The 25261-nt window shown below is 50.3% G+C and overlaps 5 protein-coding genes across 5 annotated transcripts; 2 read left to right on the top strand and 3 right to left on the bottom strand.

The window, feature by feature from the left end:
• Positions 1-203: 203 nt before the first annotated feature.
• On the bottom strand, positions 204-512 carry LOC135998182 (feather keratin 1-like). Its single transcript, XM_065651316.1, has one exon. The coding sequence runs from the start codon at positions 510-512 to the stop codon at positions 204-206; it is 309 nt and encodes a 102-aa protein (XP_065507388.1).
• Positions 513-4199: 3687 nt separating this feature from the next.
• LOC135998004 (feather keratin 1-like) lies at positions 4200-4508 on the top strand. The gene has a single exon (XM_065651021.1). It carries the CDS (start codon positions 4200-4202, stop codon positions 4506-4508), a length of 309 nt encoding a protein of 102 aa, XP_065507093.1.
• Positions 4509-8725: 4217 nt separating this feature from the next.
• LOC135998297 (feather beta keratin-like) lies at positions 8726-9034 on the bottom strand. The gene has a single exon (XM_065651452.1). It carries the CDS (start codon positions 9032-9034, stop codon positions 8726-8728), a length of 309 nt encoding a protein of 102 aa, XP_065507524.1.
• Positions 9035-14701: 5667 nt separating this feature from the next.
• On the bottom strand, positions 14702-15479 carry LOC135998102 (feather keratin 1-like). The gene is made up of 2 exons (XM_065651211.1): positions 15410-15479; positions 14702-15012 (listed from the first exon to the last, which is right to left on the bottom strand). Exon 2 carries the CDS (start codon positions 15008-15010, stop codon positions 14702-14704), a length of 309 nt encoding a protein of 102 aa, XP_065507283.1. The 5' UTR covers positions 15011-15012; positions 15410-15479.
• Positions 15480-18924: 3445 nt separating this feature from the next.
• Positions 18925-19233, top strand: LOC135998011 (feather keratin 1-like). The gene has a single exon (XM_065651034.1). It carries the CDS (start codon positions 18925-18927, stop codon positions 19231-19233), a length of 309 nt encoding a protein of 102 aa, XP_065507106.1.
• The last annotated feature ends 6028 nt before the right edge of the window (positions 19234-25261 follow it).

Here is a 25261-nt window from a genome sequence, read left to right as displayed (position 1 = left end):
AACTGTGGGAGCACAAGAGAACAAGGACACAAGAGGAACAGGAGACACTGGAAGAGGGGAAAGGCAGCACGGGCTGTGCTTTCTGAGAGCCCAGGCTGGTCCCATCCTTTTGCAAGGGGTGCTGCGGTTGCTCAGCTGCTTTGAAAGCAACAGCCACAGTCTGGTACCATCTTGTAGGTCCCTGTGGGCCTTCCGCAGCAGCTTTAGCAGGGGAAACACCTCCTCGTGCCACAGATGCCGCTGCCCAAGCCAGAGAGGCCAAAGCCCCCGGAGTTGATGGGCACTCCCTGAGAGCTGAGGATGCTGCCAACGGCAGCGGAGGTGGAGGATCCCACGGCGGTGTTCTGCGGGAAGGAGCTGAGGATGGGGCCGGGCAGGGTAACCACCACGGGGGAGGGCTGAATGTAAACGTGGGAGTCCTGGCACTGCAGGACACACGGCTCATTGCAGCTGTTGGCCAGCGGGGTTGGGCCGCAGGGCTGGCAGGGCAGGCACTGGTTGTAGCAGGACATGTCTTGTTTCCGGAGCTGCACCTGGGAGAGAGGGCAGAGGAAAATAAAGCAGAAGAGATGGTGAGGAGCAGCTTGTCACCCCAAATTGATGGAACCATAAGCTGGAGAAGAGAGCTGGAGGCTGTGTAGGGAGGTCTACGGGCTTCACCTTCCTCTTAGCCAAAAAGAACCCTGTCAATAGTGACCAAGCCCAGGGAGATCCCTTCCTAGCCCACAGCTCAGGAGGCACCCATTCAAGCCCAGCCTCTGTCCTTGCCTCACCTTCTCTCCCCTTCCCTCTCCCATAATAATCGGTTCCTGGACCCAGCATAGGCCAAATGGGGCACATAAGCTGGAGATGGGAGGTGGTAGCGTCGTAGAGGTGAGGCCTACAGTCTTCACCTTGACCTCAACGCGAAAGATCTCTGCTAAGGGCAGTCAAGCCCAGGAAGGTCACCACCTCGATGATGGGTAAGCTCGGCCAAACCCCATTCTCTTGCTGTATACCGTCTTCTGCCCCTTTCCCCGTCCTGTGATAAGTAGCCCCACGATGCAGCACAAGATGGAGAGTGTGCATTGAAATCCTGGAAGGAAGATAAGGAGGAGAAGAAAGAGCTGCAGACTCACCTTGTTCCCAGGGAGATGGAGGTGAGAGGAGTGGACGAGACAGTGAGGAGAAGGATGCGCTTTTATACTGCTCCTGCACCGCCCCAGGCCCACAGTCACTGCACATGGCAGTAATTTTCCAACAGACTCACCGCCAAAGCAAAACATCCTACCTAATCGAACTGGTTGCGTTTGGGTTTCCAGCAATGCTGCCATTTAATTTCCTCATTTCTGATGTGCTTATTCTACCAAGCAACCTCCTTTCATGTGGTGGGATTACAGGTCCAAGCATATCCTGGGCAGTGTCTTGTCAGTGCAGGAGAATTAGCCTCCAAAGTTCTGCAGGGGTCCATTGCAGGCAGGGGATGTTGTCTTGGGTGGTGGTGAATTGTTTGCAACTCCCTTTGCAGGAAGAGACCCAGCTCTGGCCTGTGCTGCACATGTCTGCAGAGGACCCAACAACTCCACTTCACTAAGGACATTCCACTTGCTTCTCCCTCCTCCCTCTGTGCTTGCTCCAACGGTCAGTGGCCATTGCATCTGCTGGTGGCCAGGTTGTGCCAGTGATTTCTTCTGTCTTCCCCTTGATGCCCTTTGCTCTGGGGACAACATTTACCAGGTTGTTGGAGTATGCAGGGGTGGGGTTAGACAAGAAAAAGCCCATGTGGCATTGAACCAGGCAAATCTTGTGGAGGGCAAGAAGAAGGTCTTCTTCCAGGTATTCAGCAGCAAAAGGGAGGCTTGTGCAAAGACTGAATGGAGCACCTTCAGTGGGGACAGGGATTATAGGAAAGGCAGAGGTACTCCAAGGGTTCTTGGCATTAGTATTTACTTACATGATTTGCGGTCTAAAGGTCTGGCTCCTGAACAAAGAGCCAAACTCTCCTGAATCCTGTCCAGTGAAGGAAAAAGTGGTAATAGGCACCTATTGCAATATGGGAAATTCCACAGAAACATCAGAAAATACTTTGCTAGTGTGAGGGTGGTCATGCACAGCCTGGTGTTGTCACAAACAGGTTATGGCTTCTCCATCCCTGTAGGTATTTAGAACCTGACAGGACTTGGCCCTGAGCATCCTCTAAAGGCTGACTGTGCTTTGAGTAGTGCTAGTTGGACAAGATGATCTCCTGAAATCCCTTTCAAACTCAAGCATTCTGTGATTCTGTCATGGGCAAATGATGGGTGATGCACAGCTGCCTCTTAGAGGGAAGAAGTGGTTGGGAACATTGGAATCAAGGGGTGGCTTAGCTACCACACCAGAGAAACTGAGAATTTGAGACCTGATGGCAGGGAGGAAAGCTAATAGCAGAGTTAGTCCCTGGACTTCAGGCATGCTGACCTCAGCCTAAGGAGGCAGCTGCTATGAAGGATGCCATGGGGACAGCTCTGAAGTACAAAAGAGGTCAGAATAGCTGGTGTAATGCCTTCTCCAGGGCATTAGGGCTTAAGGTCACATCCTTTTTCATAGCCCAAAGGCCTTCTCAGGCTGGAGAATAACCAGCACCATCACAGAGGCGAGGAATCATAGGAGAACTGTCACGATCCTGATGCGCCATGTCCCTGAGGTTGCCCAGGGAGGAGATGTGTTCAGAAGAGCCCAGGGTACAAAACCAGCTCTCAGACTACATCAAAGAGGCAATGCACTTCCCTGCCCTGCAGACATGGAGGCAGCTGGGATGCATCCCAGAAGGCCAAGGGAGTGCCTTCAGCAGGCAAGCTTCCTGGGATAGACTCTCCCTACCCATGGCAAGTCACACTCTAATTTTGGATTGACTATGTGTCAGACTTTTGGTGTGCGGTCAAGCCAAGAGTGTGTGCTGCCTGTACAGCCATGTCCCACTCAGTGCTGCAGTCCCCTGTGGCCAGGCCAGCTCCATCCCAGCCCCAGGAAAATCATCTCCAAGCACCGGGCTGTACCTCAGTCCACAGCTGCAGGCCGTGCCAAGGGCCATCGTCCTCAGCATGATCTTCTTGTCATCAGTTCCACAGTTCAGAGGGCTCACAGGACAGTGTGTATTGGATAAATTTCTCCTGCTGGTCGGTGTCTGAAGTGTGCAGCCAAAGTGCATCACAGTGTAAGGAGAATGGGAGGAACAGGGCACTCTCCCAAGCCCCAAAACACCACTCATGTAGTGAGGAGGTACCTGACTCCAGAGGGACTGTTGAGGAAACGCGATGTATGGACGGGCAAAGTTCTCATTCTATAAGCCTGCTTATGACATTGGTTGAGAACTCCCAGACACTGCCATGAGAGGGGACAACTTTGCCAAACAAACTGACACAAACAGGAGAGGAATTCATCGGCGGCAGCTTATGTGCACCTTCATGTAAACTGATCGGATTTTCACAGTCCCGTGCCCCCTGCCTGCACAGACCCTCCAGCACTTGGAGCCAATCTTCTTCATCCCCTGATGTGTTCCCACCAGGGAAATCTTCGTGCCTTTAACCTTGATACTTGAAAGGAACCTCTGAGACCTACTGGTCATAACAGAAATGAGGAAATGAAGTGGCAGCACTGATGGAAACAAAACTGAACCTGTGTCATTATGTAGGATATTTTGCTTTGGAGGTGAGTCTGTTGGAAAATTACTGCCCACGTGCAGTGACTGTGGGCCTGGGGCAGTGCTGGAGCAGTATAAAAGCGAGTCCTTCTCCTCGCTCTCTTGTCCACTCCTCTCATCTCCCTCTTGTTGGGAACAAGGTGAGTCTGCAGCTCTTTCTCCTTTCCCTCCTTCTCCTCTTCTGCCTGTAGTTTTGTCAGCCCCTTCCTGCTCCTTTGTCTTATGCTGGTCCATGGTATTCTGCTCCAGGGTGACAAATGGGTCAGACAGTGTTGCATGAAGAGATGCTGGGGCTTTGCTGAAGTAAGTGATGGGCTATGCAAGGATTGCCCTGAGCTTCGTTTCTCTTGGCAGGGAGTTCTGGGCTGAAGGGAAGAAGAAATCTGTGGGCCTCCCTACAGAGCCTCCAGCTCTCACCTCCATCTTGGCTTGGCTTAGTTTTTTTCCCATGTGGTGGGGTGACAGGCTTGTCGTCTGCAACCCCTCATGCTCTGCTTTCCCCTACCCTCTCTCTCTCCCAGGTGCTGCTCAGCCACAAGACATGTCCTGCTACAACCCGTGCCTGCCTTGCCAGCCCTGCGGCCCAACCCCACTGGCCAACAGCTGCAATGAGCCCTGTGTCCAGCAGTGCCAGGACTCCAGAGTTGTCATCGAGCCCCCAGCTGTGGTGGTGACCCTGCCTGGCCCCATCCTCACGTCCTTCCCACAGAACACCGCCGTGGGATCCTCCACCTCCGCTGCTGTTGGCAGCATCCTCAGCTCTCAGGGAGTGCCCATCAACTCCGGGGGCTTTGGCCTCTCTGGCCTGGGCAGCGGCATCTGTGGCACGAGGAGGTGTTTCCCCTGCTAAATCTGCTGGTGATGGCCCTGGGGAAGGAATCCAGGGACAGAGCATCGGACTGTTGGTTTCAGAGGAGCTGAGCAAACCCAGCACCCCTCGGAAGAGGACAGGGCCAGCCTGGGCTCTAAGAAAGCATGGCCCATGCTGCCTTTCCCCTCTTCCAGTGTCTCCTCTCCCTCTTGTGTCCTCATTCTCTTGTTCTCCCCTGAGCCTTGAGCCTCACAAAGCCAGTCTAGGGAGAAGTTGGTGTCCCTGTTCCTTCTATGGGGCCAGCAAGTAGATCCCTGGTGAGATGTTTATCACAGGCATTAGGCATAGACTCTCATCTGCCCCTGGTCCTCCCTGCACTCAAAGCAACGTTGTTTCCATCTTTTGACTCATTAAAGTTCTGCTGCATCTGACCCGATGTCTCTGTGTTGTTCCTTCCCCTGCAGATGCTCTCCATAGGCACCTGGGAGACAATGTTGCTCAGGATTTGGCGGAGGGTTGTTGGGGATGGTTTTGCTTTGACTGTTAACAGACGTTTCCTTTGGGTATGCTTAGTCATGCTTTAGGTTGTCCTCTGCTTTATAAAGTTCGCTGCCTATCTTTGGCTAGATAGAAATATCCAATGCAGTTCAGTGACCATAGTTTCTCCAGAGATTTAATTATGTCTCCTACAAAAGCCTTTCATAAGCCATGCTCAGAAAGCCTCATTTCCTCAGCTTCTCTTCCCAAATCACATAAACTAGACCCTCTCCTTCCTGGTTCCCGTCCACTGAATGTACTCCTCTTGGTCAAGGTTGAGTCACAGAATCACTAGGTTGGAAAAGGCCTTTAAAATCACTGAGTCCAACCGTTAACCTAGCACTGCAAAGTTGTGCTAAACTGTGCCCGTAATCACCACATCTATATGTCTTTTAAACACCTGCAGGGATGGTGACTCCACCACTTCCCTGGGCAGCCTGTTCCAATGCCTGACAACCCTTTCCATGAAGAATTTTTTCCTAATATCCAATGTAAACCTCACCTGGGGAAACTTGAGGCCATATCTTCTTGTCCTATTACTTGCTGCTTAGGAGAAGAGAGCAATAACCTCCATGCTACAATCTCCTTTCAGGCAGTTCAGAGATCAGAAGGTCTCCCCTCAGCTCCTGTTCTCCAGCTGAACTCCCCAGCTCCCTCAGCCACTCCCATCACACTTGTGCTCCAGCCCCTCACCAGCTCCGTTCCCTTCTCTCAACTCGCTCTAGCACCTCAAGGCCTTTCTTGGTGTGAGGGCCCCAGACTGACCCCAGGATTTGAGATGTGGCCTCACCAGTGCCGAGTATAGATGGAAGGTCACTGCCCTGGCCCTGCTGGCCACACTAGTGCTGATATAAGTCAGGATGCAGATGGTCTTCTTGCCTACCTGGACACACACTGGTCAGCTGTTTTCCAGCACCCTAAGGTCCTTTTCTGCAAGTCAGCTTTCCAGCCACTGTTTCCCGAGACTGTAACTTTGCATGAGGTTGCTGCAGGACCCAGCACTCAGACTTGTTGAACCTCATACAATTGACCTCAGTCCAGCAATCCAGATGATCTGGATCCCTCTGTAGAATGTTTCTACCCTCAAGCAGATCAACAGTCCCACCCAACTTGGTGTCATCTGCAAACCTGCTGAGAGTGCACTCAATCCCCTCATCCCTATCATGGATAAAGGTATCAAACAGAACTGGCTCCAGTACAGAGCCGTGGGGAACAACAGTCATGACCGGCCACCAACTGATTTGATGCCATTCACCAAAACTCTTTTGGCCTGGCGAACCAGACAGTTTTTTACTCAGTGAAGAGTGCATGTATCCAAGCCATGAGTAGCCAGCTTCCCCAGGAAAATGCTGTGGGAAAAAGTGCCATAGCTACAGCCTTTCCTTCTTCTGCTAAGTGGAAGTCGGGTTGTAGAAGGAGTTCAAGTTAGTCAAGCATGACCTGCCTTTCATAAACCCATGCTGACTGGGCCTGTTAACTTGGTTGTCCTGTACATGTCGTATCATGGCACTCAGGATGATCTACTCCAATCCTTCCCTGGCACCGAGGTCACACAGACAGGTCTGTTGTTCTATGGATTCTCCTTCTGCCCATGTTGTAGATGTGTTTTTCCTGCATTAGAGGCCCAAACACAACACAGTGTTCTAGATGTCATCAGGTGAGTGTCAGCAGAGTGGCATCATTGTTCCCACCGATCTCCTGCTATGGTTCTGCTCATATAGCCCAGGATGTTGATGAGAGTCCTTGGTGTCTGGGAACAGTGCTGAGAGTCTTACTTTCACACTTGACAGGACACACCTCCAGACACTAGAATTCATTGCCTCTTTTCCAATTCTACTGTTAACTTCCCGGTCTCTAGCAAGGGATCTCAGCTTTTGGGCTTCCTTACCTTCCAATTCCTAACTGTTAGCCTTGCTCTCCCTGCAGAGTTCACGGCTTACTGATCAGACTCTTCCATGTGGTTTTGATCTTTGCCTCAACTATCATGTTCTCAGATGTAGTTCAGATGCCTGGCTCAGACATGCATTCTACGATGTCTTTACCATGGTCTTTTGACAGTACTGAATGATGGCTCAACAGACACAGGTCAAGGCCCAGTAGAGTGGAAAAGCTGCCACCCAGGGACCGGCCACCTCAGGGCATGTTTCACTGTTGCCACACCCAAAAGTTTTCTTCTCTTACACCAGCATGACGCCAGACTCCACAAACCTCACATTAAGCCAACAGTGTTAATTAATAGCAGTAAACATGTCACGTAAGGGTGAGCAAGGACCTCCGGGGCCTGCACAACAAAACATGCAACTACCATTCCCACTGGGAAGAGGGAGGTAAATTCCCTCATCCTCTCCACTAGACAGCTGCCCCAGCACTGTAAGGGCCCCAATGCCAGGACAAAGCACAGAGTGCTTGGTCCTATGAACGTATTCCCAACCTTAGCAAAATCAAGAGATAAGCAGTGCAGTGAGTACATTCCCTAAGCCGCACAGAGGCCTGTCAACTAGTAACTGCTAAAGCTATAGCCCGCTCAATACAAAACTGCTGTTGTCTCAAACCCCATGTTAAGCACCAAAAAGACGGGTGAGATGACCTTGACTGATCACTAGATATCAACCACGATGCTCTATCATTTCCACCTCCTCAGCAAGACAGGAAGAAAAGATTACAGAGTTGCAGGTAGACATACTTGCAGTTTAAGGAAAAAATGCAGAGGCCACGTGGAGAAGCAAAGCAAAGCAAAAAGATTTCTGCTTTCCATCAGGAAGTGATATTCAGCCAATTTCCACAAAGCAGAGCCAGCGTACATATAGTGGTAGCTTTGGAAAACAAATGGGTATGTATCGAATGTCGCCTCCACATCCTCCTTATTTGTCGTATATCTCTTGCTGAGCACAATGTCATATGGTATGGAATGTCCCTTTGGTCACTCTGAGCCAGCTGTCCTGCAGATGTCCATGCCTATGTCCCCTCCCAGGCTTTTGCCTAACTCCAGCCTACTGGCCTTTGGGAGTGTGGCTGGAGAGACAGCCTTGCTGCTGTGCGAGCACTGCTCAGCAAAAGCCAAAACATAGATGTGCTGTCATCAGAACCATTCTAGCTACAACTGCAAAGCACAGCACTCTGAAGGCTGCCATGGGGAAAGAGAATTCCATCCCAGTCAGACCCAACAGAATTGTTTTAGGAAGTACTGCACAACCATCCTGAAGACAACCCTGCCAGAATAACGCGAGTGACATCCTTCTCCTTGGGAACATTGGGAAAGCATCTGTGGGGGAAAGGATGGCACAGAGACATGATCTGGGATGCAGCAGAACTTTAATGAGGCAGAAGAGGAAAACAGATTGTTCTCAGTGGAGATCTCAGAGCAGGGAGCACCAACTCAGGAACCTATGCCCCATGCTTGTAGAAGAGATTCAATGATGTGTCCGTCTTCCTGTCTTACAGTGACGGTAGGACCCTCAGGTCTTCCTTAGGCTTTCTCTCTAAGGCTTACAGCCTAGGGGAGCACAAGAGAAGAAGGACACAAGAGGAACAGGAGACACTGGAAGAGGGGAAAGGTGGCATGGGCCATGCTTTCTGAGAGCCCAGGCTGGCCCCGTCCTTTTGCAGGGAGTACTGGGGTTGCTCAGCCCATCTGAAACCAACACCCCAATGCTCTGTCTCCAGTCTGGTACCACCTCGTGGGTCCCTGTGGGCCTTCCCCAGGGCCATCACCAGCAGCTTTAGCAGGGGAAACACCTCCTCGTGCTGCAGTAGCGGCTGCCCAAGTTGGAGAGGCCAAAGCCCCCAGAGTTGATGGACACTCCCTGAGAGCTGAGGATGCTGCCAACGGTAGCGGAGATGGAGGATCCCACTGCGGTGTTCTGCGGGAAGGACGTGAGGTTGGGGCCAGGCAGGGTCACCACCACAGCTGGGGGCTCGATGACAACTCTGGAGTCCTGGCACTGCTGGACACAGGGCTCATTGCAGCTGTTGGCCAGTGGGGTTGGGCTGCAGGGCTGGCAGGGCAGGCATGAGTTGTAGCAGGACATGTCTTGTGGCTGGTGCTGCACCTGGGAGAGAGGGCAGGGAGAAGAAGAGCAGGGGACATGGGTGAGGAGCATCCTGTCTCTGCACTACAAGGGAGCCAACCCAAGCCAAGATGGAATTGAGAACTGGAGGCTGTGTAGGGCAGCCCACAAGTTTCTCATTCCCTCCAGACCAGAATTTGCTGCTAGGAGAAATCAATCTCACACATCACAGAATCACAGAATGTTAGGGATTGGAAGAGACCTCGAAAGATCATCTAGTCCAATCCGCCTGCCGGAGCAGGAACATCTAGATGAGGTTACACAGGAAGGCATCCAGGCGGGTTTTGAATGTCTCCGGAGAAGGAAAATCCACAACCTCCCTGAGTAGCCTGTTCCGGTGTTCCGTCACCCTCACTGAGAAGAAGTTTCTTCTCAAATTTAAGTGGAACCTCTTGTGTTCCAGCTTGAACCCATTATCCCTTGTCTTACTGTTGATTGTCACTGAGAAGAGCCTGGCTCCATCCTCGTGACATTGACCCTTTATATATTTATAAACATTAATGAGGTCATCCCTCAGTCTCCTCTTCTCCAAACTAAAGAGACCCAGCAGCCTTTCCTCATAAGGGAGATGCTCCACTCCCTTAATCATCTGCATGGCTGCGCTGGACTCTCTCCAGCAGTTTCCTACCCTTCTTGAACTGAGGGGCCCAGAACTGGACACAATATTCCAGATGAGGTCTCACCAGGGCAGAGTAGAGGGGAAGGAGAACCTCTCTCAACCTACTAACCACCCCCCTTCTAATACACCCCAGGATGCCATTGGCCTTCCTGGCCACAAGGCCACAAGGGCACAAGGTCATCCTGCTGTCCACCAGGACCCCCAGGTCCCTTTCCCCTACACTGCTCTCTAAGAGGTCATTCCCCAACATATACTGGAACCTGGGGTTGTTCCTGTCCAAATGTAAGACTCTACATTTTCCCTTGTTATATTTCATTAATTTTTTCCCCACCCAACTCTCTAGCCTGTCCAGATCTCGCTGGATGGCAGCACAGCCTTCCAGTGTCAGCCACTCCTCCCAGCTTGGTGTCATCAGCAAACTTGCTGATAGTACACTCAATTCCCTCATCCAAGTTGTTGATGAATATATTGAATAATACTGGTCCCAGTACTGACCCTTGAGGCACTCCACTAGATACAGGCCTCCAACCAGACTCCACCCCATTGACCACGACTTTCTGGCTTCTTTCCTTCAGCCAGTTTGCGGTCCACCTCACTACCCGATCGTCCAGTCCACACTTCTTTTGTTTAGCCGTGAGGATGCTGTGGGAGATGGTGTCAAATGCTTTACTGAAGTCAAGGCAGACCACATCCACCACTCTGCCATCATCAATCCACCTTGTTATGTCTTCATAAAAGGCTATGAGGTTGGTCAAGCATGACTTCCCCTTGGTGAAGCCATGTTGACTGCCCCTAATGACACTCTTATCCTTGATATGTCTTAAGATGGCACCAAGGATAAGGTGTTCCATCACTGTCCCAGGGATGGAGGTGAGGCTGACCGGTCTATAGTTGCCCGGGTCCTCCTTCTTGCCCTTTTTGAAGACCGGAGTGACATTTGCTTTCCTCCAGTCCTCAGGCACCTCTCCCGTCTCCCAAGACTTGGCAAAGATGATGGGGAGTGGTCCAGCAATGACTTCAGCTGGCTCCCTCAGCACCCGCGGGTGCGTCCCATCAGGACCCATGGATTTATGGATGTCCAGATTGCTTAATTGCTCCCTAACCCAGTCCTCATCAACTGAGGCAAACTCCTCGATTGCCCTGCCTTCCTCTGGGGCCTCAGGGGTACGGGGCTCCACAGGACAGCCTCTGGTAGAGTAGACAGAGACAAAGAAGGCATTCAGTAACTCTGCCTTCTCTGTATCTTCTGTCACCAGGGCACCCACCTCATTCATCAGTGGGCCTACATTGCCTCTGGTGTTAGTTTTATCTGCCATGTATTTGAAGAAGCTCTTTCTGTTGTCCTTGACCGCTCTTGTCAGGTTTAACTCTAAGGAGGCCTTAGCTTTCCTAGTTGCCTCCCTACAACCTTTAACAACAGCCTTATATTCTTCCCAAGTGGCCAGCTCCTCCTTCCATGATTTGCAAACTCTCCTCTTCCACTTGAGCTTACGCAGCAGTTCCCTGTTTAACCATGCAGGTCTCCTGGCTCCCTTCCTTGACTTCCTGCACGTCGGGATGCACTGATCTTGAGCTTGGTAGAAGCAGTCCCTGAATGTTAACCAACCATCTTGGGCGCCTTTACCTTCAAGCAGCCTTGCCCATGGGATCTCCTCCAGCAATTGTTTGAACAGGCCAAAGTTGGCCCTGCTGAAGTCCAGGGTTGCAATTCTGCTTGCTATTCTGCTCCCGCCACATGAGATCCTGAACTCCACCATCTCATGGTCGCTGCAACCAAGGCAGCCCTCAACCTTTACTGCTTCAGCCAGACCCTCCTTGTTAGTGAGGATAAGATCCAGCAGTGCACCTCTCCTAGTTGACTTCTCCACCATTTGCATCAGAAAGTTATCATCAATGCACTGGAGGAACCTCCTAGACTGAGGCTGGCTGGCTGAGTAGTCCTTCCAGCAAACATCAGGGAAGTTAAAATCCCCCATAACCAGAGCCTGTGACTGTGAGGCCACTCTCAGCTGCCCATAGAAGGCCTCATCAACTTCCTCACTCTGATCTGGTGGCCTGTAATAGACACCCACAACAGTATCAGCCCTGCCAGCCTGCCCCTTAATTCTCACCCACAGACTCTCAACTCGCTCCTCAACTGCACCTGGACAGTACTCTATACATTGTAGTTACTCTCTCACATAAAGAGCAACTCCACCACCATGCTTGGCTGGCCTGTCTTTCCTGAAAAGGACATAGCCATCCATGACCACATTCCAGTCATGTGAGCTGTCCCACCATGTCTCTGTAATTGCCACCAGATCATAATCTCCTGACTGAATGCAGGTTACTAACAGTAAACAGTTTAACAGTTTAATAGTAAAGAAAAAAAACTGAACAAGCAGTAAAAATTGTAATGAAATAACCTATGAAGCAACGGGGACACTGCCTAAGCCAATCCACGTGGCAGCTCTGACTCATGGCAGCTCCGACACGTGGCAGCCCCAACACACGCAGCCTGCAGCGCCACTGTGGCAGTAGAACACTCCTGCTGCAGCTCGCACTGAAACCTACGGCCCCCTACCCCGAACCGTGACTCGCATCCGAAATACCAAAGCAGTGTAGTCAAAAAGGACCAGCCCCAGGCCAGCAACAAAGGGAAAAGAGAGCCCACCCCCGGCCTCTCTTTCCTTTATACCTGAGCTTGACCTTATATGGTATAGAATACCTGGATGTCCTGGCAGTGTAGACATTAACCTCACCTTTACTGACCCAGCACAGACTTTCATCAACATCCTGGGCTGTATGAGCAGAACCATAGCAGGAGATCGGTGGGAACGATGATGACACTCTGCTGACACTCACCTGATGACATCTAGAACACTGTGTTGAGTTTAGGGTTCTAATGCAAGAAAAATACATCTATTAGAAGGGCAGGAGAATCCATGGAATAACAGGCCTGTCTCTCTGACCTCAGTACTGGGGAAGGATATTGAGCAGATCATCCTGAGTGCCATCATGTGGCATATACAGGACGAGGCGTTCAGGCCCAGTCAGCATGGGTCTGTGAAAGGCAGATTGTTTGACTAGCCTGATATCGTTCTACAACAAGACGACCCACTTAGTAGACAAAGGAAAGCCTGTGGATGTAGCGTAGCTGGACTTTGACTCTGTTTCCCACAGCATTCTCCTGGAGAAAGCGGCCCCTCATGGCTTGGATGGGTGCACTCTTTGCTAGGTAAAAAACTGTCTTGGTGGTCAGGCCCAATGAGTTGTGGTGAATGGAGTCAAATCCAGTTCATGGCCAGTGACAAGCTGTGTTCCACAGGGCTCAGAACTGGGGCAATTCTGTTTTATCTCTTTACCAGTGATCTGGATGAGGGGATTGTGCACACTCTCAGCAAATTTGCAGATGACACCAAGTTGGGTGGGAGAAAGGCTCTACAGAGTAATCTGGACCATCTGGGTTGTTGAGCTGAGGCCAATTGTACCAAGTTCAACAAATCCAAGAGCTGGGAGCTGCAGCAACCTCATTCAGCACTCTAGGCTCAGAGAAGAGCAGCTGGAAAGCTGCCTGGCGGAAAAGGACCTGGGGCTGTTGATCGACAGCGGTTGAATATAAGCCAGCAGCATGCCCAGGTGGCCAAAAAGGACACCAGCATCCTGGCTTGTATCAGCACTGGTGTGGCCAGCAGGACCAGGGCAGTGACCTTCCCTCTGTACTGGGCACTGAGGAGGCCAAACCTCTAATTCTGAGGTCAGTTCTGGATTCCCCACAACAGGAAAGATCTTGAGGTGCAGAAGCGAGTTTAGAGAAGGGAATGGAGCTGGGGAAGGGGCTGGAGCACAAGTGTGATGGTAAGCGGCTGAGGGACCTGAGATTTCAGCCTGGAGAACAGGAGGCTGAGGGGAGACCTTCTCGCTCTCTGCAACTGCCTGAAAGGAGGTTGGAGCATGGAGGTTGTTGGTGTTTTCTCCTAAGTAGCAAGTGATATGACAAGAGGGAACGGCCTGAAGTTGCTCCAGGTCAGGTTTAGATTGGATATTAGGAAACACTTATTCACAGAAAGGCTTATCAAGCATTGGAACAGGTTCCCTCGGAAGTGGTTAACTCACCATCCCTGGAGGTCTTTAAAGAACATGTAGACATGGGGCTTAGGGACACGGTTTAGTAAGACCTTGCAGTGCTATGCTAATGGTTAAACTCAATCACTGTGAAGGCCTTTTCCAACCTAGTGATTCTATGATTCAATGAAAGACCTTGACCAGTAGGAATAAGTACAACAGAGGAGGGCCAGAATGGGGGGATGGCCTAGAGAACTTGGTTTGGGAGGAGAAGCTGAGGGAATGAGGCTTGCTGAGCATAGATTAGAGAACACATTTGTGGGAGACCTAAACACATCTTTGGAATCTATGGTTATTGAACTGCATAGGATATTTCCATCTAGCTCCAGATAGGCAGTGAAGATTAGAAAGAAGAGGACAACCTAAAGCATGACTACTCGAGGCAAAATTGTGTTAACAGTCAATGGAAAACCATCCCAAATGACGCCATGCCAAATCCTGAGCAACATGTGTCTCCTGGGTGCCTTGGAAGTTCATCTTCAGGGGAAAGAATGACACAGAGACATGGGCTCAGATGCAGCAGAACTTTAATGAGTCAAAAGATGGAAATGAGATTTTTCTGAGTGGAGGGAAGACCAGGGGTAGACAAGAGTCTGCACCCTATGGCTGTGGTGAACATCCCACCAGGGGTCTATTTGCCGGACCCACACAGGGAGCAGGGCCAGCAGGTCCTCCCTAGGCTGGCTTTGTGGGGCTCACAGCCCACAGGAGCACAGGAGAGCAAGACACAAGAGGGAAAGGAGAGAATGGAAGAGGGGACCATGCTTTCTGAGAGGCCAGGCTGGCATCGTCCTTTTGCAAGGGGTGCTGGGGTTGTTCAGCCCCTCTGAAACCAACAACTCAATGCTCCATCCCCAGTCTGGTACCATCTTGTGCGTTGTCCCCCAGGGCCGTCACCAGCAGATTTAGCAGGGGAAACACCTCCTCGTGCCACAGATGCCGCTGCCCAGGCCAGAGAGACCAAAGCCCCCGGAGTTGATGGGCACTCCCTGAGAGCTGAGGATGCTGCCAACAGCAGCGGAGGTGGAGGATCCCACGGCGGTGTTCTGCGGGAAGGAGCTGAGGATGGGGCCGGGCAGGGTCACCACCACGGGGGAGGGTTGTATGTAAACGTGGGAGTCCTGGCACTGCTGGACACAGGGCTCATTGCAGCTGTTGGCCAGCGGGGTTGGGCCGCAGGGCTGGCAGGGCAGGCACTGGTTGTAGCAGGACATGTCTTGTGGCTGGAGCTGCACCTGGGAGAAAGAGAGTGCAGGGAGAAGCGGAGCAGAAGAGGTTGGTGAGTAGCATCCTGTCTCTGCACTACAAGGGAGACAAGCCAAGCCAAGTTGGAGAAGAGAGTTGGAGGCTGTGTAGGGAGGCCCACAGGTTTCTACTTCCCTTCAGCCCAGAATTCCCTTCCAAGAGAAACAAAGCCCAGGGATGTCCCTGCAGAACCCATAGTTTAATTCAGCAAAGCCCTATCCTCTCTTCATGCAACCATGTCTGACATCTTCCCTCTCCCAGGATAAGTAGTCTCATGGCCAGTCATAAGACTAAGGAGCAGATATGGGCTGAGAAATCTAGAGGAGGTAGAAGAGCATGAGGGAAAGGAGAAAGAGCTTCATACTCACCTTGTTCCCAAGGAGATGGAGGCGAGAGGAGTGAATGAGAGAGCGAGAAGGACCCACTTTTATACTGCTCCTGCACTGCCCCAGGCTCACAGTCACTGAAAAGGGCAGTAATTTTCCAACAGACTCACCTCCAAAGCAAAATATCTTACCTAATGGCACAGGTTGGGTTTTGGTTTCCATCAATGCTGCCATTTCATTTCCTCATTTCTGGCATGACCACTGGGTCTCAGAGGCTCCTTTCAAGTATCAAGATCAAAGGCCTGAGGATTTCCCTCACAGAAAAACATCAGTAAAGGCAGAAGATGGCTCAAAGTGCTGGAGAGTCTGTGCAGGCAGAGGGTATGGGTCCAGGGAAATCTTGATTAATTTGCACCAAGGTGCACATAAGCTCCCACCAATGAATTCCTCTCCTGTTTGTGTCAATTTGTTTGGCAAAGTTGTCTCCTCTCATGGCAATCTCTGCGGGTTCTCAACCAATATCATAAGCAGGTTTATGGAACGAGAACATTACCCGCCCATACATTGAGTTTCCTGAACAGTCCCTGTGGAGTCAGGTACCTCCTCACTACATAAGCGGTGTTTTGGTGCTTGGGACAGCATCTTGTTCCTCCCATTCTCCTCACACCATGATGCACTTTGGCCACACACTCAGTCACTGACCAGTAGGAGACAGTTTTCCAAAACACACTAACTGTCCTGTGAGCCCCCTGAACTGTGGCAGTGATGGCAATTTGGTCATGCTGAGGACAATGACCCTTGGCGCTGCCTGCAGCTGTGGACTGACATACAGCCCAGTGCTTGGAGATGGTTTTCCCGGAGCAGGGATGGAGCTGCCCTGGATGCAGGAGAATGCAACCCTGAGTAGGACACGGGCCTGAAGACAGCGCCCACTCCTGGCTTGGCCTCACACCAAAAGTCTGACACATGGCCAATCCAAAATTAAGAGTGTGACTTGCCAAGGGCAGGGAGAGTCAGGAAGCCAGGAAGCTTGCCTGCTGAAGGCACTCCCTTGGCCTCCTGGGATGCATCCCAGCTGCCTCCATGTCTGCAGGGCAGGGAAGTGCATTGCCTCTTTGATGTGGTCTGAGAGCTGGTTTTGTACCCTGGGCCCTTCTGTGCACATCCCCTCCCTGGGCATCCTCAGGGACACAGCACTGCAGAATCCTGACAGTTCTTATATGCTGGGGAAATTAAGGGAGTTTCCTTGTGTTCTTGATGGTGCTGGGTTTTTCTCCAGCCTGAAGAGCCTTTTGGGCTGTGGGAAAGGATGTTTTCTTAAGCCCTAATGCCTGGGAGAAGACGTACTGCTTGGGACCCAGGGATGAGTCCCAGCCAGAAGGGAGTTGTTTTCTGCAAACCTGTCTTTCCCTCTGCTAAGAATTCAGGAGAGCTCCTCACCATAACCCATCCTTTTTGGCCAGAAACATGAGGGCTCTCTGTCCATTACCTTCCACCCTCAACTTCTCTACTGTTTTCTTGAGTATTGGGCTTCACCTTTCCTGCTCTTGAACCATGAGGTGTCTAGGGTGCTTCCAGCATTTCTAAGCTATTTTGCACTTCACAGCTGATCTCATGGTATCCTCCCTACCAGCTGCCTCATTAGGCTGAAGTCCAGGGACTTGATTCTGCTTCTCACTTTCCTCCCCGCCATCAGGTCTTGAATTCTCAGTTTCTCTGGTGTGGTAGCTAAGCCACCCCTTGATTCCAATGTTCCCAACCACTTCTTCCCTCTTAGGGGCAGCTGTGCATCACTTGTCTTTTGCCCATGACAGAATCACAGAATGCTTGAATTTGAAAGGGATTTCAGGAGATCATCTTGTCCAACTAGCACTACTCAAAGCACTGTCAGCCTTTGGAGGATGCTCAGGGCCAAGTCCTGTCAAGCTCTGGATACCTACAAGGGTGGAGAAGTCATAACCTGTGACAACACCAGATGATGCATGACCACCCTTACAATAACAAAGTATCATCTCATGTTTCTATGGAATATCTCATTTTGCAACAGGTGCCTATTAACTCTTGTTTCTTCACTGAAGAGGAATCAGGAGAGTCCGTATCTGTGTTCAAGAGCTGGACCTTTAGACCACAAATCCTGTAAGTAAATACCAATGCCAAGAACCCTTGGAGTACCTCTGCCTTTCCTATAACCCCAGTCCCCACTGAAGGTGCTCCATTCAGCCTTTGCACAAGCCTCTCTTTTGCTGCTGAATACCTGGAAGAAGACCTTCTTCTTGCCCTCCACAAGATTTGCCTGGTTCAATGCCATATGGGCTTTGGCTTGTCTAACCCCACCCCTGCATACTCCGACAACCTGGTAAATGTTGTCCCCAGAGCAAAGGGCATCAAGGGGAAGACAGAAGAAATCATTGGCACAGCCTGGCCACCAGCAGATGCAATGGCCACTGACTGTTGGAGCAAGCACAGAGAGACGGAGGAGGGAGAAGCAAGTGGAATGTCCTTAGTGAAGTGGAGTTGTTGGGTCCTCTGCAGACATGTGCAGCACAGGCCAGAGCTGGGTCTCTTCCTGCAAAGGGAGTTGCAAACAATTCACCACCCCAAGACAACATCCCCTGCCTGTAATGGACCCCTGCAGAACTTTGGAGGCTAATTCTCCTGCGCTGACAAGACACTGCCCAGGATGTATTTTGACCTGTAATCCCACCGCGTGAAAGGAGCTTGCATAGGAGAATAAGTATGTCAGAAATGAGGAAGTTAAATGGCAGCAGTGATGGAAACCCGAGCGCAACCAGTTCAATTAAGTAGCAGGTTTTGCTTTGGAGGTGAGTCTGTTGGAAAATGACTGCCACGTGCAGTGACTGTGGGCCTGGGGCAGTGCAGGAGCAGTATAAAAGTGGGTCCTTCTCCTCACTGTCTCATCCACTCCTCTCACCTCCATCTCCTTGGGAACAAGGTGAGTCGGCAGCTCTTTCTTCTCCTTATCTTCCTTCCAGGATTTCAATCCACACTCTCTGTCTTATGCTGCGTCATGGGGTTACTTATCACAGGAGAGGGCAACGAGCAGACGATGTGACACGTAAAGAGACTGGGGCTTGGCCAAGCTGAACTATCATCTAGGTGGCAACCTCCCTGGGCTTGGTTGCTTTTAGCAGGGATCTTTTTGGTTGAGTGGAAGGTGAACACTGTGGGCTTTGCATCTACAATGCTTCCATCTCCTGTCTCCAGCTTATGGGCCCCTTTGTCCTACACTGGGTCGAGGAACTGATTTACCTGGGCAAGGGAAGGGGACATAAGGTGAGGCAAGGACAGAGGCTGGGCTTGTTTAGGTGTCTCCTGAGCTGTGGGCTAGGAAGGGATCTCCCTGGGCTTGGTCACTATTGACAGGGTTCTTTTGGGCTAAGAGGAAGGTGAAGCGCCCGTAGACCTCCCTACACAGCCTCCAGCTCTCTTCTCCAGCTTATGGTTCCATCAGTTTGGGGTGACAAGCTGCTCCTCACCATCTCTTCTGCTTTATTTTCCTCTGCCCTCTCTCCCAGGTGCAGCTCCGGAAACAAGACATGTCCTGCTACAACCAGTGCCTGCCCTGCCAGCCCTGCGGCCCAACCCCACTGGCCAACAGCTGCAATGAGCCCTGTGTCCTGCAGTGCCAGGACTCCCACGTTTACATTCAGCCCTCCCCCGTGGTGGTGACTCTGCCCGGCCCCATCCTCAGCTCCTTCCCGCAGAACACCGCCGTGGGATCCTCCACCTCCGCTGCCATTGGCAGCATCCTCAGCTCTCAGGGAGTGCCCATCAACTCCGGGGGCTTTGGTCTCTCTGGCCTGGGCAGCGGCATCTGTGGCACGAGGAGGTGTTTCCCCTGCTAAATCTGCTGGTGATGGCCCTGGGGAAGCCCCCCAAGGACCCACAAGATGGTACTGGACTAGGGACAGAGCATTGAGTTGTTGGTTTCAGAGGGCCTGAGCAACCGCAGCACCCCTTGTAAAAGGATGGGGCCAGCCTGGGCTCTCAGAAAGCATGGCCCATGCCACCTTTCCCCTCTTCCAGCGTCCCGTCTTCTTCTTGTGTCCTTGTCCTCTTGTGCTTCCCTGGGCTGTTAGCCCCACAGAGCCATCCTGGAGAGGACCTGTTTGCCCTTCTTCCACTGTAAGGCAGGCAGAGGAACACCTGTCTGGGTGTCTCTCACAGCTGCAGAGAACAGACACCCTTCTGCACCTGGTGCTCCCTGCTCTGGGATCTCCACTGAGAACAGCCTGTTTTCCTTTTTTTTCCATCATTAAAGTTCTGCTGCATCACAGCCCGTGTCTCTGTGTCATTCTTTCCCCTGCAGATGTTTTTCTAAGGTGCCCAGGTAGAAGGATGATGCTCAGGAATTATTCTGGGAAGGTTGTCTTCAGGATGGTTATGCCATGGTTGTTAACACAATTGTGTTGGGTCTGACTGGAGTGGGATTATCTTTCCCCTTAGCAACCTTCATAGATACGCGCTTTGCAGTTGTACCTACAATGATTCTGATGACAGCACATCTTCGGCTTTTGCTGAGCAGTGCTTGCACAGCAGCAAGGCTGTCTCTCCAACCACGCTCCCAAAGGCCAGTAGGCTGGAGTTAGACAAGAGCCTGGGAGGGGACATAGGCAGGACATCTCCAGAACAGCTGGCTCAGAGTGACCAAAGGGACATTTGATACCATATGACATTGTGCTCAGCAAGAAACGTAAGACAAATAAGGAGAAGGTGTATGGGCCATTCAATATTTATCCATTCATTTTCCAAAGTGTACTCTGGCCCTACTATGCAGGAGTTGGCTGAAAATCACCTCCTGATGGAAAGCAGAGAATATATCTTTTTGCTTTGCTTTGCTTCTGCAAATGGCTTCTGCCTTTCTTCTTTAAACTGCATATATCTCAACCTACAACTCAGTAATCTTGTTTTCTCTCTGTCTTGCTGAGGAGGTGGGACTGATAAAGCATCTTGGTGGACACCTGGTCACCTCACCCCAGTCTTTCTCACCACAGAATCAGAGAATCACAGAATGTCAGGGATTGGAAGGGACCTCAAAAGAACATCCAGGCCAATCCCCCTGCCAGAGCAGGAACACCTAGATGAGGTTATGCAGGAAGGTGTCCAGGTGGGTTTTGAATGACTCCAGAGAAGGAGACTCCACAACCTCCCTGGGCAGCCTGTTCCAGTGTTCCGTCACCCTCACTGAGAAGAAGGTTCTTCTCAAATTTAAGTAGAACTTCTTGTGTTCCAGTTTGTACCCATTACCCTTTGTCTTACTGTTGGTTGTCACCGAGAAGAGCCTGGCTCCATCCTCATGACACTCACCCTTCACATATTTATAAACATTCATGAGGTCACCCCTCAGTTTCCTCTTCTCCAAACTAAAGAGACCCAGCTCCCTCAGCCTTTCCTCATAAGGGAGATGCTCCACTCCCTGCATCATCTTTGTTGCCCTGCACTGGACTCTCTCCAGCAGTTCCCTATCCTTCTTGAACTGAGGGGCCCAGAACTGGACACAATATTCCAGATGTGGTCTCACCAGGACAGAGTAGAGGGGAAGGAGAACCTCTCTCGACCTATTAACCACACTCCTTCTAATACACTCCAGGATGCCATTGGCCTTCTTGGCCACAAGGGCCCAGTGCTGGCTCATGGTCATCCTGCTGTCCACCAGGACCCCCAGGTCCCTTTCCCCTACACTGCTCTCTAAGAGGTCATTCCCCAACTTATACTGGAACCTGGGGTTATTCCTGCCCAGATGCAAGACTCTACATTTTCCCTTGTTCTATTTCATTAAATTTTTCCCTGCCCAACTCTTCAGCCTGTCCAGGTCTCTGGATGGTAGCACAGCCTTCTGGTGTGTCAGCCACTCCTCCCAGCTTGGTGTCATCAGCAAACTTGCTGATAGGACACGCTATTCCCTCATCCAAGTCATTGATGAATATATTGAATAATACTGGTCCCAGGTGATGTATAGTGGGGTGCTCTAGACAATGGCAATTTTAATTGAGCAGGCTATAGCTGTACCAGTTACCAATTTACAGGCCTCCGTGCAGCGCAGGCAGTTTGCTCGCTGCATGGCTTGTCTCTGGATTTTGCTAAGCTTGGGAACATATTAATAGAACCAAATGCCCTGTGCTTCATCCTGGCATTGCAGCCCTTACATTGCTGGGGGAGCTGTCTAGTGGAGAGGATGTGGGAATTCACCTCCCTCTTCCCAGCAGGAGTGATGGGGGGTGTTTTGTTGTGTATGCCCCTGAGGTCCTTGCTCACCCTTAAGTGAGGTGTTTACTGCTATGAATTAACACTGTTTGCTTAATGTGATGTTTGCGGAGTCTGGTGTCATGCTGGTGTAAGAGGAGAAAGCTTTGGGTGTGGCAACAGTGAAACATGCCCTGAGTTGGCCGATCCCTGTTTGGCAGTTGCTTGAAAACCAGGTGCTTTTAGCACTGTACTGCACCTCGACCTGCCTGTTGAACCACAATTCAGTACTGTCAGACAACCATGGTAAAGACAGGGACCCAAATCGCTTCTGCGAGTGCCATGTTTGAGCCAGGTATTCAACCTACATCTGAGAAGATAGCAGTTGAGGCAAAGACCAAAACCACATGTGAGGACACTATGGTTGAGATATTGACCCAAATAGCACCTGCATTAATCACCCCAGTAGTGGAAAAGTAATAGTGGATAAGGAGGTGAATGCATCCTCATTATTGATTTCTAAGGGAGTGACGAGGAGGAAGAGTCTGATAGGGAAGCTGGATCTTCAGCAAAGAAATGGGAGGAAGAAGTGAGAGATATCACTTAACAGACAGAGAGTACCTGGTCCCTGACCTCCAGAGATGTTTTAGATGTGTAAAGATTACAGGCACTGGCCAGGTGAGCGGATTACTGCCTGGCAACACTGTTGTGGGGAGAGCAGAGCCAACGGTCAGGAACTGGAAGTTTAAGGAAGGCCAAGAGCTGAGATCCTTCACTGCAGGCCATGTGAAAAAGCTATTCCAAAGGGCATCAGTGTAATATTTTAAGAGGTTGGCAAAAACTTGTTGCCCAGATTTGGATACACCAACTGTACAGAGAGTATCTTCCCATCTCTCAAATTGTGAAGAAATTCTCTCTCCCTCCATGTCCCCAGGGTCTAGCACTACAGGTATGAGGGGCATCCCAGGGAGCCAGTCCTCTCCCACCACAGTCAGTGGGGAAGAGACCCCCAAGACCATGCTGCGTGGCCCTCTCTTGTTCTTCCTGCATGACCAGGAGGAGGACTGAGGAAGTGAGGCTATGAGCCCGCTTGTAAGGTGGAAGCCTATGTATGAAAACTGAGGGAGAAGACAGCTGCTAAGAAGGGCTCATGCAAGAGTGCTGGTAGTTTAGTTGTTGTCTAGCTACTACATGATGTGGGATAAGAAAGGAGAAGAAGGTTTTGAGAAGGACTAAAGAATAATTCTGATTCTTCTGAAAGAAGGATTTACCATAAAAAGAAACAAGGTCAATGGACCTGCACAGGGGATATTCTTCTTGGGAGTATTATGTGGGTGCAAAAGTAATTGCGGTTTTGGATCATGAATTTTAAAGCATTATAACCAGGCTCGTACACATTGTTATTTTTCAAAATAGGAACCATTGCACTCGACAGATTTTTGCCAATGAGATATGTTTGATTATTCCTGCAGCATAAAAATCCATGCTTTGGGATTCAGTGAACTCTTGGATTGCATTTTCTGCATCCTGCTGGTTGTGGAAGTGTTTTCGAGATGCTTGAAGAAATGGTAGTTGTTTGGCGAGTGGTCAGGTGAATACGGTGGATGAGGCAAAACTTCATAGGCAAATTCGCTCAACTTTTGAAGCGTTGGTTGTGTCACATGTGATTGGGCATTGATGTGGAGAAGAATTGGGCCCTTTCTGTTGACCAATACCGGTTGCAGGCATTGCAGTTTTTGGTGCATCTCATTGATTTGCTGAGCACACTTCTCAGATCTAATAGTTTCACTGAGATTCAGAAAGCTGGAGTGGATCAGACTGGCAGCAGATGACCAAATGGTGACCATGACCTTTTTTTGGTGGAAGTTTGACTTTGGGAAGTGCTTTGTAGGTTCTTACCACTTTGGAGGTCCAGGCACTGAGCTGCTTGTCACCAGTTGTCATATAAAATCTACATTTTATTGCACATTTCAATCCAATCGAGAAATGGTTAATTGTTGTGTAGAACAAGAGAAGATGACACTTCAAACTGACAATTTTTAAAATTTTTGGTCGGCTCATGAGGCACCCACTTATTTGCTTTAAATGTTGAATGATGATAGAAAGGTTGATGTCGAATTCTTTGGCAGCTTCTCATGTAGTTGTAAGGGGATCATCTTCAATGACTGCTCTCAGTTAGTTGTTTTCAACTTCTGATGGTGGCCACTATGCTCCTCATCTTCAAGGCTCTCGTGTCCTTTTCAAAACTTCTTTAACCACCACTGCACTGTATGTTTGTTAGCAGTTCCTGGTCCAAACGTGTGACTGATGTTGGAAATAGTCTCCGCTTCTTTACGACTCATTTTCAATCTGAAAAAGAAAATCACTTGAGTTTGATTTTTGTCTAATATAATTTCCAACGTCTAAAATAAACAGCAAGTAACAAGTCAGTAGCAAAAAAAAAAAATAAAGTGAGAAAAATGCATTAAAATGATATATAACCTAACCACATTTAAGAATACATTCCAATATCAAATGGCAGATTTCAACAATGCAAACCCCACAGTTACTTTTTCACCAACCTCAAGAAATGTCAGGGTGGATGTTGTCACACACCCATGTATGTGATCAATATGTCTCCATCACCTGGTAGCCAGAAAAGGTCAAGCCATGGTAAGAATGGTTGTTTACTGCCTCTTCTGTGGACGCTGCAGCACCAGGAGTGAGGAGAGTGTTGCCCTGGGGAAGTGAGAGGTGAGTGCGGCACATGAGGAGCCCTTCAGCATTCACATAAGGAGGGGAGGGTGGGTGTCAAGGTTTGATTGCAGGGTGACAATAAACTGTGGCAGATGTTTTGTTAACCCGCTCTCCCCCCGTCTTTTCCCTCTTTAGCCCCCCCTCCCCCTTTCCCACTAAGTATAGGCGATTGGAAGGCAAAGAAGGAGCCAAGAGAGAGAGAGTTGAAAAAAATCAAGAATGTTTTACTAATGCTATTAATAAAGCAGAGAAAATAATACAAAGTATACAAAACCAATCTTGAAAATCCTGGCAACTGCTCCGGCAGATGTAGGGCTGGAACCCAGAAGTCCTGGACTGGATTCAGCAGCCAACAGGAACTGGATTCAGTCTGTCACTAGGCCTCAGTTCGCAGGGACGACTCGCAAGGTCTTCTCCTAATGTCTGCCATAGGGAAAAGGGACAAGATCCTCGTCATCTCCCACTTTTATACGATGTATCAGGTGAATGGGGTGGAATACTTCATTGTTCAGTTCACTGCTTGCCCCTCTGGTGGGATGTGCATCCTTAACAGTGACCTTGCATTCCATTGCTACGTCTACCAAAACATGTATCTAGCTTTCAGAAAAGTGCAGTTAGTAAGAAGACTTTAGCTAAAAGGAAAATTCACTAAAAGAGAAACTTCTTTTTAACAAAACGAGGACAGTGGGACACAGTGTAGTGGGACCCCTTTGGGTACTATCACTCGCAGGCTTGGAGGGCATCTGTGACTCCTTCAGAGCCTCTGGCCATCAGACCCAGCTCTGCTGAGTCTCTGCCCAGATGTTCTTCTCTTGGCCTCAGTGCACAAGCTATGGCAGGGGCAAGTGGCCACTTCTGATAGTAGTTGAGAAGCCTGGGCTGTGGGAGGCTCTGGGAGGGCAGCAGCCCCACCATTTCCTACAATATGGCCAGGAGGGGAGCGGAAGAGATGTG

The sequence above is a fragment of the Caloenas nicobarica genome, chromosome 24, assembly GCF_036013445.1.
Source record: "Caloenas nicobarica isolate bCalNic1 chromosome 24, bCalNic1.hap1, whole genome shotgun sequence".
Lineage (NCBI taxonomy): Eukaryota > Metazoa > Chordata > Aves > Columbiformes > Columbidae > Caloenas > Caloenas nicobarica.
The sequence above is the reverse complement of the archived record's forward strand: the minus strand, read 5'-3'. Positions and strand labels throughout refer to the sequence as shown.

Bases quoted from the DNA above. Each gene is read 5' to 3' on its own strand.
- LOC135998182 (XM_065651316.1), bottom strand. From the start codon at position 512: ATGTCCTGCTACAACCAGTGCCTGCCCTGCCAGCCCTGCGGCCCAACC.
- LOC135998004 (XM_065651021.1), top strand. From the start codon at position 4,200: ATGTCCTGCTACAACCCGTGCCTGCCTTGCCAGCCCTGCGGCCCAACC.
- LOC135998297 (XM_065651452.1), bottom strand. From the start codon at position 9,034: ATGTCCTGCTACAACTCATGCCTGCCCTGCCAGCCCTGCAGCCCAACC.
- LOC135998102 (XM_065651211.1), bottom strand. From the start codon at position 15,010: ATGTCCTGCTACAACCAGTGCCTGCCCTGCCAGCCCTGCGGCCCAACC.
- LOC135998011 (XM_065651034.1), top strand. From the start codon at position 18,925: ATGTCCTGCTACAACCAGTGCCTGCCCTGCCAGCCCTGCGGCCCAACC.